The sequence below is a fragment of the Coptis chinensis genome, chromosome 7 (assembly GCF_015680905.1).
Source record: "Coptis chinensis isolate HL-2020 chromosome 7, ASM1568090v1, whole genome shotgun sequence".
Taxonomy (NCBI): Eukaryota; Viridiplantae; Streptophyta; class Magnoliopsida; order Ranunculales; family Ranunculaceae; genus Coptis; species Coptis chinensis.
The window spans coordinates 92,484,552-92,495,681 of record NC_141462.1 but is presented as its reverse complement, the minus strand read 5'-3'; the positions used below and the strand labels follow the sequence as shown (position 1 = coordinate 92,495,681).

Sequence of the window (11,130 nt, the reverse complement as noted above, 5' to 3'; positions counted from 1 at the left end):
CCTTCTCATACTCACTGAAAACAAAACGAAAAAGTGGCTAAGAGAAAGGAAGGCAAACAAAACGAAAAAGATGTAAAATTGTGTTTAACGGCAGAGAACACCACTTTGTATTTTAAATTTCTACTCACAGCTAAGAAGATGTAAAATTGTGCACAAATATGGGATTCTAAGCTGTTGGAAAAGGGGAGGATTAAACCTCACTAAGAAGGTAATAAATCTTAGCTCCCACTCCTTTCAGAGGAACTTTGATGAGCAACCGCAAAATTTTGAAAATTAAAAATTGGCTCAGGGAGGGTCATCCGCCGGGTGGGCACTCTTGTCCCGACATCGCTAGCATCCTTTGCCTCATTCCTCCTTCACCACCTATTCTATTGTACACATGAAACCATATATTAACTAATCCAGACTACTCAGGCCTCGCCGATGTGGGACAATTAAGAAAATAAAAAAAGTCCAAAAAACACCCGGAATTTGGTCATAACGAGTTCGTTGGTTTACTCTGAAGTCGTACGGCACTCCACTCGGATGTTGTGATTCAAATAGATAGTGAATAGAAAAATGTAGTATGGTGCTTTAATTCTTTTTCCAGTCAATTATAATTCAATATTTGTTCTTTTATTTCTTTGCATTACCATCCACTGATCCACGAATGGGATTTGCTAAAAGTGATTAACTCGTACCGCACCAATGACAATCCACTCCATACAACCTTGGATGTGTAAGTTCTCCTTAGGAAGGCCTACGAAATGGTGTATCCAAAACGCCAAAATTAATCCCTCGACCTGTCAAACCATCTAATTTCTTCTAAATTATCAGCTAAGAATGGCTATTTTCACTAGAGAAATTATGCAAAGTGATAACCAGTGAGAATAGTTATTTATCTCATACGGAGTATTTAATATTGGGTTTATAATTGTCACTTACCAAACATGTTTCATTTAGTGAGAATCTGTTATGAAGCTCATAAGTATATCTCATATAGACTTAGGACGAGAGCTCCAAGGTCAAGTTGTTTTTAAAATCTTATTAGATTATCGTATTACCATAAAATTTTGAATTCTTATCTGAAACTGTTAACGTACGTTGTCTTCCTATAGGGGGTACAACCAAAAAATATGTCATTTTCATGTGAAATAATCTTGTCATTTTGAGAGGACTTCGGAAAATACAAGGCGTGATCTTAAGATTACAACCATGGTTACCTTGTTAGTTAGGCATGAGTCCATGACATACAACCGATTCAAGATTCTATTGATCATATAATCCAACAGATTATTTGTCCAGTGTCCTGCACGAGAAATGATATTACTTGGTGCAAATTTAATCTGTAATGTGAATGTGATCATTAGCAAGTCTTTGTGCTTGACTTGAAAACTAGAAACTGGATAAAAGCAAAGTGATTTGGCAAAATAAATTGAATTCCACTCCAGATTGTATGACAGAACAACCAAGAATGTTGGCAAAGCGTGGGTGCGTCGAAATAGAGAGGGATGACTCCAAGTATTCTTCTCCTGTCCCTATTATTGGCCTGTACATTGTAGCAGCATCTTCACTATGTTTCCTGGCCATGCTATCTGATATTCTCTCTGGCCTTCGGCATAGAAGGAGATGGTTACCATGCAGATTGTTCGCACTTAACTCGGTCACATTAACCCTTCTGTCTATAGCCTCAAAAATCCCTGTGGATCTGACAACCCCTATGCCTAGTGCTGAGGACCAGTTATCTAAGCTTACTGGATCTACCTTCATATGTATAGCAATGGGTTTTCTCATGCCTTCTCTTGGAATCAATCAAAATTCTGAATGTATCAGAAACATGGTCGCCTTGAGCATTTTGGTGGTGACTGTTGTAGTCAACATCTATATACAGATCCGCACAGGTCTTATCTTCTTGTTCGTTATAGAACATATCATAATCATGTCTTGTATGCTGGCACTGCTGGTAGTGTTTTGGATCTGTGTTGTGGTTGTCATCTGTGAAAAAAATTTATCACTAGATCATAATAAGGATCTATTTACAAAAGGTGAAGGAAGCATGTTACAACGACTGAAGTTGGCTTACTTGTACGGTTTTAACTATAATCCTCAATTTGTACTAAGCAGAAATGTTGAACTTAATGTTGTTGCCGGGATATGCATACTTTCTACAGTTGTACTTATACAAGCTGCGTTTAGATATCTTGCCTTAGAATTTTGTGGAGGGACTTCGGACTATGGTTGGTCGATGTGGGTAGTAGTCGTGACCCAGATCCTCACCATCTTACTGGGCAGTTTAGCCACTAGTTTTAGATTGTACGCGATGTCTAAATGCGTGAAGTTGGATGGGAGTGATGACTATGTGTTTGCTGAAGCAAGATTTGTGATAGTGAGTAATCCTATCTTACGCATGAACTCAAGGGATAGTTGTGGCATGCTGTTATTTTTTCTGACAATGTTGGGTCTTTTGGTGATACATTTCATCGTCTTATATCCGATTGAGGCACTGCGTAAAGTTCTTGAAACAGTGATTGGCCTATGTTTCAAGCACCAATTAATAGACAATGAAGACATGGAAGAATATAAACATCTGATTCAAGAAACTGACATGAGACTGCAGGAATGGGTATTAGTAAAAGGTGTGAAGGACATGAAGAGATGTATGGAGATTAACAAAAGTGAGTCTCCGAATCTTCTATCACAACTCCTGTGGAAGAATTTGCACATGGAACAAGAAGATCAAGCCCTTGAAGTGTCGTCTCTTTCAATGGTACTGCTTGTAAGAATTGCCCAAGTTTCTATACCGTCCCAACTTAGCGGATCTCTAGTAGAAGCCTACAGTGAAGCCTGTGAAATTATTCACTTTATTGAAGATCGAATAAAACCAATGAGTTTCACGAACAGAAAAAAATCTGAACTGGCAAGAGCTGTATGGATGGGTGATGACTTTAGCAGCGTTCTTCCACAACTTCTCGAGAGATCCACACATGAAGAGACATGTCCATCTCTGTTTGAATTATCTATTTTTTCAGATGAAGTTCCTCTGTGTGAGTTGGGTATTGCACTTGCTATAATTAAAGAACTGAAAACTGCATTGCCTTCAGATTTTGTATGGGATGAAGTAGGCAAAATTGCGGACTTCATCAGCAATGATCATGACTACGCGTCTATAGAAGATTTATATAACTATATTGAACTGTTGTTTGTCAATATGTTGTATACATTTCTACCTCAACTTCCACATGCATTATACAAAGAAGTAAGTGAGAGCCCTGCTGAAGAGTTCGATGAGAGGGTAAGACGTTCCTTGGGAATCCTATGCAAAATTGAGACACTGGAAGATCAAATTAATTGGTCTTTCCCGGATGGGTGTGATATTTCCAGTTTGATTACTACTCGATCTACTACTACTCGACAAATTGACAGAGAAGAGAGTTTATATTATGATGTTGATAGCCACCTTCCCCCCACCGGTGATGATGTAACAATTAAAATAGACAGTGAATAGAAAATGCAGTATGTTGCTTTTCGATATTTGTTCTTTTCTTCCCTTTTATTTCTTTGCATTACCATCCACTGATCCACAACTGAGCTTGCTAAAAAGTGATTAACTCGGAGTCCTTATTATTTTTAATTCTGATAAGGAAGAAATATTTCCTTCAGTTTCCGGTGCGGCCATCACCAGATTCCCTAATCATTTCTCATGGCCCATTAACGCGTGGAATTAGTACTCTTATAAGGAAATGAATGGACACTTGGTGAAATTATTTGCACACGATGTCTTGTAGCTAAAACTGCTATCAGGGAGACAAGTTGGAGACTGAGTCATGAATTTCCTCCTTGAACTAACTCTAGGAAGGTCTAACTCAGCAGCCACTGCTATCGAACCTATGAGCTGCTGAGAAAGGATCCATGGCAGTTCACCCTCATATAGTCGCAAATCCTGTTCTTAGGCCTGCCAATGTCAGTCCATACAATTCGAAGATAAGCAAGACATGACTCATACTACGACCGAAAAACATTAAGGTATTACCATGCTGTATGCATGGAAGAAAAATTGCACCTGCATTTTGTTCTTGAGTCTGACATATGTCACCAGGCTTTTAATGCGTACTGAAGAAGAAATAAATCTGGCAATACAGTTCAAAGTTAAATCCCACCATATCATAAGTCCAGCAAATTTTTTGACGTACTACAAATAATTTAAGTAAATCTACTGAAAACAGGAATCTACCTACACACATGGCATTGGCATGATCTAGATGCGGACCATGCCCCAGGATAGGATTTGAAAGCCTTCATTCAATTTCAACAGAAACCTGGAAGGGGTACTGAGCCCCTGAGTCTGACATATCTATGCACCTTTATCTAAAGCCCTCTTCCTACCGTGCGATGTACACATGCAGATTCAGCTTTTACATCGTCTCAGCAATGGAACTGGTATTTGAAGTAAGGAATAGAGCTACAGACCGCATCAATGACAATCCACTCCATACAATCTTGGATGTGTAAGTTCTCCTTAGGAAGGCCCACGAAATGGTGTATCCAAAACGCCAAAATCCATTGTTACAGTCAGCTCAATCCGTTGTCCTGTCAAACCATCTAGTTTCTTCTGAATTGTCAGCCTTGTATAACAAAATACACTTCCTTCTCATTGCAAAGAAACATGAGGTCGTGATTTGGTCCACCCACGAAATGGTGTATCCAAAACGCCAATAGTAGCATTCAGCTCAATCCCTCATCCTGTCAAACCTCTAATTTCTTCTGAATTGTCAGCTTCATATAACAAAATACACTTCCTTCTCATTGCAAAGAAACGTGAGGTCGTGATTTGGTCCACCCATGCGTTTGGCCGATTTGACATCTTCATATAAACATTCCTTGCCAATACAAGCTCTAAGTGAAAAAGACGCCGCTTTTGGGGTTATGTAGCAGGGGACACTGAATGCTACTTTTTTGAAGCAATCATAGTCTTCAAACTGGTTGAGATCCAGAAATACATACTGAATAATCTCCTCAACAGCCATCCTTAACCACAATCTATCCTCACTAGAGACCATTATGCAAAGTGATCTGGAATGTGACAGCCGTAGGCAATCCAGAAATGAAGGGAAGAGGATTCTCCGAGTCATTACCTGGGACATCCAGATCTGCTTTGATGTGTTTGATTTTCTCACTATATACAAACTGCTTAAGGGAGAAAAGTTCAAGTAATCTCTCCAAATGAATTGAACCGTAACTAACATCATCACCAGAGGACTCTTCTTGGCAGAATGACTTCAGTTCTCTAGCAAAATCAGAGAGCTTAATAAATCCTTTCTCACAGAGAAGTTCTAGATTAGACATTGTAGCACACAACTTCTTCAAGGTAGTCCGTCGACAACATATTTCAGGCTTAGACAACCTCAGGACACAATTCAGAAGTATGATCTCCAAGATATGCAACTCCTCCTCTATATTAAACCCCAAAAATTGATGTCTCAATCTTCTTAGATTCATGTCTAGTTTTTCCAATAAAAGATCCAAGAGACCAGTTCTGCCACCATTGACTTTTTCCCAGGAGGCAAAAAATGATTGCATACTTTTACTAGCATTTTGATAACCCGTAAGTATTGGCATGCAAAAGCTAAGAAACCAACAGATCCATTGAACTCCACCGAAATTGTTACCAGCTCATCCTTGCAAGACCTATATGAGGAAATGAAATATAAGAATCAGGAAATTCAAGAAAGAAACATCTGAAAGATGGACACATTACATAAGGAGAATCAGAAGAAATCATTTATGTGCAGAGGATCAGGAGCTACTTTAGATTACTAAAAACTAATCAACCAGGTGACCATGACAGTGCCATCAGTAGTCAAAGATTAGTTAATAACACTATCCCAACAATGGTGAAGATTGACTGGGTTGATTAACTTGGAAAGCTTCCCAAGGTGGTTTCCTCAAGCATTGGTTCCATACCCCTCTCCTATTGCATGACATCTTCTCTCATCCAGGAGTGCACATACCTGGCTTTCCAACATTAAACAGCACCGCATAACCACACCAATTTTTTACCTAACAAATCTGCTAGACCATTCCCATTTTAAAGCTCACATTGTCATTAATTGTTTCATGAGGCATTTCAAAAGTGTGGGGGCACACATGTACGCATTACAAGATTTGTAAAACATTTTTATCCTTTTCACATCACACACACACCAGAAAAACACAAAACAAGATAATAACATAACAACAAATGCAAACTTCTTACTCGGAGCAGCAAATAATAAATTACTCTATAACTGATAGGAAAAAAAAAAAAAAAAAAAAAAAAAACAGTGCATTATTGAGATTAGAACCTCAGAGTCCTTTGTATTTCATCTATACTCCCAGACTTTATTAAAGGCCAAGTTGCTGCAACTGTTCTGAGAACAAAAACTATAGCACTTGTTGCTTCCTTTTGATTGGAATTCAATTTCGGTTGATATTCTGGAACCAAAATTGTGTGCTTCAGGTCCAAAAGATTATCCTGATACTGACTTCCAGAAGTTCCGCAAATGATTTGGCTCGAGGAACTAACCTGGTCAATTATATCTTTAATACTTTGGTTTGGAATATGTCCATCCACGGAAGGAATTTGTTCTTCCTGCCCAAATGTTTCAGCAATGGGTGGATGCGCAGATCTACTGCAATGAGACAGGTAAGCAAATAGGGTATCTTGGCTTATAACATCTCTTAAAGAAGGGGAGATTCTTCCGAGGAAAGGAACAGCATAAGTGAATATTCTTATCGGAATAGTTTTGGTATGTTGTTCATGTGAAAGTGACGCTGCGATGGCTAACACCAATATTGCAGCTACTCTTGATTTATCAAAGCACAGGTCTCCTTCAGAAGAAGGCTCAATCTGAAAGAAGATGATAATGGAGTAAAATATTAGGGAAGGAATAGTGAAATCAAGGAGGGTACACATTACAAGATATATAGCTGCAAAGGAGAGGAAAGGTATGAACCTCTTGAAGTACTTCCATCACAAAGTTTAGTGCAAGTTTACCATGACTTCTACCAATGTAGAATAAAACATTAAAGATTTCCACTTCATCCTGGAGCAGAAAAATTAAAAAAACAAAAAAAAAATGAACATTAGAATAATATAACTTGGCAAATATATTGTTGAAAATGGACACACTATATTTTTTTGAATAAACAATGAACAAAATAATATACACCTCCGGATAGGATTCCAAGTTGGTTAGGAGATCATTTGTCACAGACTTAAACATATCCACACCTGTCAGTTTCATCAACCGAAGAATTTTTCTCGTTGCACATCTTATCAAGGAACAGGAATCCACTAGAGTACCGAGAAACTGCATATATTGGAGGACACATTATGTGAACATAAAATATGTGCGTAGCATGGTTCAAAAAATTGGTGGAAGTAACAGCTACTAGCAAACCAGATCACTTTATTGAACCACCATTTCCAATATACTATGTGGTTTTGAATCCATGTATCAACAGTTCAAAAAAAAGGTCAGAACCAGTCTGTGTATGATTTTTCTTCTTCTTTTTTGATGTCTACCTATTGCTGTTAATTTCTCAGGACTTCCAGTGAGAAACTAAACTAGTTGAAATCACCATTACTCTGTCATGGCATCTGGCACATGTTGATGTGCCTATTGCAGGCTTTATATTACACACTGACTCACTTACATGCATAAACAGGTTTAAATCTAATAGATATTCAGCAATCTTTTACACTGTCCAGAGTTCACACCAAGCAATGACAAGTACAAGAAACATACCAAATGCATGTGTGTTTGTTGGACCTTCAGACGGTCAGATGTAGCCATGCCATACATAATTTCTAAACACTGTAACTGAACAGACATCATGTCATCATTAAGCATGTCCATCAACAAGCTTAAGGCGTTTTCGGAAAACTTGCCAGAAAAAACGGTGAGCTTCCCCAATGATATAGATGCCGATGTCCGTACCTTCAGTACAAGACAATATGGGCATCTTAGTAAAACAGAAAGGTTACAGGAATACCACTTAACAGATTGCACAGAAAAAGTGAACACGCAATAAAACGTCACCTCGTGGAATTCATCCTCGAGCCCATGTACAAAAACACCAGCAGCATTTGATGGTGGCAAGTCAACCACTTTAGAAGTAACCAAACCAGAAATCTTTCTTTTTTTAGTGACTCCTATTACTTTCTTTGACAAAGTTTGTAACAATATATCCTCAGAAACCAACTTCATTTCCCCAAGGGCACCAAAAGCTGTAGTTCTGACCTCCACACTCATATCTCTTACTATAGCACATAGCTGAAAGCAAACATGATATAATCAATTCAGAGACTGAGATCCTGCAAATGCTTCATTAGAATTACTGTTAAGAGGAATGATGTGTTTATTGATAAATTGATTGTGAAATATTTTTTATTTTATTTTGTTTTATTTTTATTTTTATTTTTACTCAGAGCATCTAGCAAAAATACCTGAATAAATACCGCATCAAACCCCTCTGCATTACCAACTTCACTATCCAATGCTGCTAATATCTGCCCCCACTCACACACCTGCATTGAAGAGAGCAAAACACCAACACGTAAAATAACACGTAATTAATTAAGCCAGGAAATACGGTCTTTGAAATATAAACCTAGATTACCAACAAATGCACACAAAAAAGGAATAGAATGAATCTCTCACCACACGAACAGCTACTGACCTCACGTACTCATTGTTGTCAAGTAAAAGCTCCACTGCACGATCATAGCAACTCTCAATTACCCCACGCTTCCTAACATCTTCCAACTCTCTCAATCCAATTAATCCCTCCAATGCCGCCCTCCTCACATTAGGAAACGGATCATTTGTACAAACCAACATCACAGAAACCAAAATGCCCGGACTAACACAAAACCTCCGTGCATTACCAAGAACCCAAGACCGAACAGATACACTAGGACTTAAACACAACGACCGAAACAAATCTTCACCAAGCTCATAACTACTAGACGACTTCGCATCTTCCACAAGCACACCAAGTGCTTTAGTAGTGAGACGAGAAGTGTCTTTATGTGCCAAAACATAACTATATACATTGTCCAATACTACATTCGACAACACGTCATGGTGGAGAGCAAGTTCATGTAAAAGTTTAAGTACATGGTGATGATGAAAATGGTGTTGGGTACTATTTAGAATTTGAAGTAAAATTTTGAGGATATGAATGATAGTTTCATTACTAGTTGAGTGGTTAACTATAAGAGACCTAGTACATGCTAAGGCCTTAAGATAGTGACCTTGGGAAGATTTATTTTCAGTTGTGTAATAAGTAGTGAGCTCGTTTTCGCATTTTTTCCATATACTCTTTTCTGTTTCCATGTCTGCAATCAGAAAACACAAATGTGCGTGGGTTATGGATGAGGCAATTTTTCAAACATATTGAGAGCGAAAACCATAACATGAAAAAAGATAGTTCCAGTTACTTACTGGACACGTTTCGTTCCTTCTTTGCTGTTTAATGACGAAAGCAATCAACCTCATATGAATATATCCGACGGAACCGCGAAATCTGTAAAGAAAAAAGAGTCTGTGAAAAGTTCAAACGACTGGAATTTTATCGGGATTAATTATATTTTATCTGACTTTTGCAATATTTCACAAAATCTATTTTGGGATCATTAGTTTTTTTTTTCATTCATTTTTAATGATCTCTACACTATATATATGGGTTATGACTTATGAGGGACCACACTTCTCAACCAAATAGCCTATTTCTAATCTTTGCTGTTTTACAATTTCGAATCACCTCCCTCAATTATTCTAATCAGCTCCCTATATCTTAAGTAATTTACAAAAAACTCTCTCAATTTACTGTGAAATTGGAATTAACTTTCATATTATTTAAAATAATTTATAAAACTTTATTAAAGTCACTAAAATTATAATCAACCCCTTCTAATGTTTTTAAATTGTTTTTTAAATATGTTAGAGCGACAGGTTTAAAATTTGAAAAAAAACGGATGTATAACATAGTTCACATACTTGTTTATAGTAAAGATTCTAATGTAGGTGGGTCGGGGTCAAACATAACCTCTTACGGAAAAAACCATTTTATTTGGGAATATACTTTCACATATTATACAAAGAACATTTGTAAATACCAATTATACAATATCACACTGTTCATCAAAAACGTTTTTCCACTAGTCTTTGACGAATTAGGTTTTTGAATTATTGATTCACATAAAGTTAGGGACTCACTCTCGATTGGGTTATGGGTAGATATTGGTGAAAGTGAGAGCCACGGTTTGATTTTTGTTACGTTATCGTGCACAAGAAAGTTGTGTGATCTAGTATTTAACCTTGCGTTCTCTTTGGAGAGACTACAAGATATTGGAAAAATGTGTTGGACTTAGAAACTTATTGCAATAGGAGAATCACTTGCTCCACTTGTCTGCTTTAAGCATTTTTTTAAATCATATTTTTTTGGGAAATCCAATCATTTAAATGTTTTTTTTTTATCTCGGTATGTAATATTCAAATTTGTAACTTATTTTTTCTTTATCTTGTTTGTGAATTCACTTTATCAAGATATTTTATATTTCTAATGAATGAATGTCTAAAGTCATTATCATACTTAATTTTAATTTGTTGTTTGGATTTATATAGGTTCTCCACAAATAACATATAGGAGGACATTTTTTATGGTTGTTGCATATGGATTTTGTCACTTCAACTACTGGTTTTTATATTGTGGTTGTTTGGACTATTGCTAACCCCCTTCTCTGTACGTGTCTTTGAGAACGAATTTGTGGACAGGCACATAAAATTTGTCCACATGACAACACAACCTCATTGGTCCAAGTGAGCAACTAATCCAAATTAGCATATTGTTTCTAATTAAAAAAAAAAAGTAGGAATAAAATGTAAAAAGAAAATAACTTTAATACTTTGTCTTTTCCAATCTCCACCATGAGCTCAGGCTCTCTCTCTCTCTCTCATGTTTAATAACAGTTTAAGACTTCCACTCACCGTCCTTCGCCAATTTAACAAACCCATCTATACATATATTAAGATTTGGGTTTTGTTCTTCACTTCACTTCAATTTCAATTTCATATTTCATATTTCATATTATTAGATTTTACAAAA

The 11,130-nt window shown here is 37.0% G+C and overlaps 1 protein-coding gene across 1 annotated transcript; it reads right to left on the bottom strand.

The window, feature by feature from the left end:
* Window positions 1-4,118: 4,118 nt before the first annotated feature.
* SIEL (ARM repeat superfamily protein) lies at window positions 4,119-9,713 on the bottom strand. The gene is given in 10 exon segments (XM_086571391.1): window positions 4,119-5,517; window positions 5,520-5,664; window positions 6,321-6,865; window positions 6,972-7,061; window positions 7,188-7,328; window positions 7,767-7,958; window positions 8,061-8,294; window positions 8,468-8,548; window positions 8,682-9,361; window positions 9,468-9,713. Coding segments are annotated over 9 exon segments (2,598 nt in total). The 5' UTR covers window positions 9,360-9,361; window positions 9,468-9,713; the 3' UTR covers window positions 4,119-5,025.
* Window positions 9,714-11,130: the final 1,417 nt, after the last annotated feature.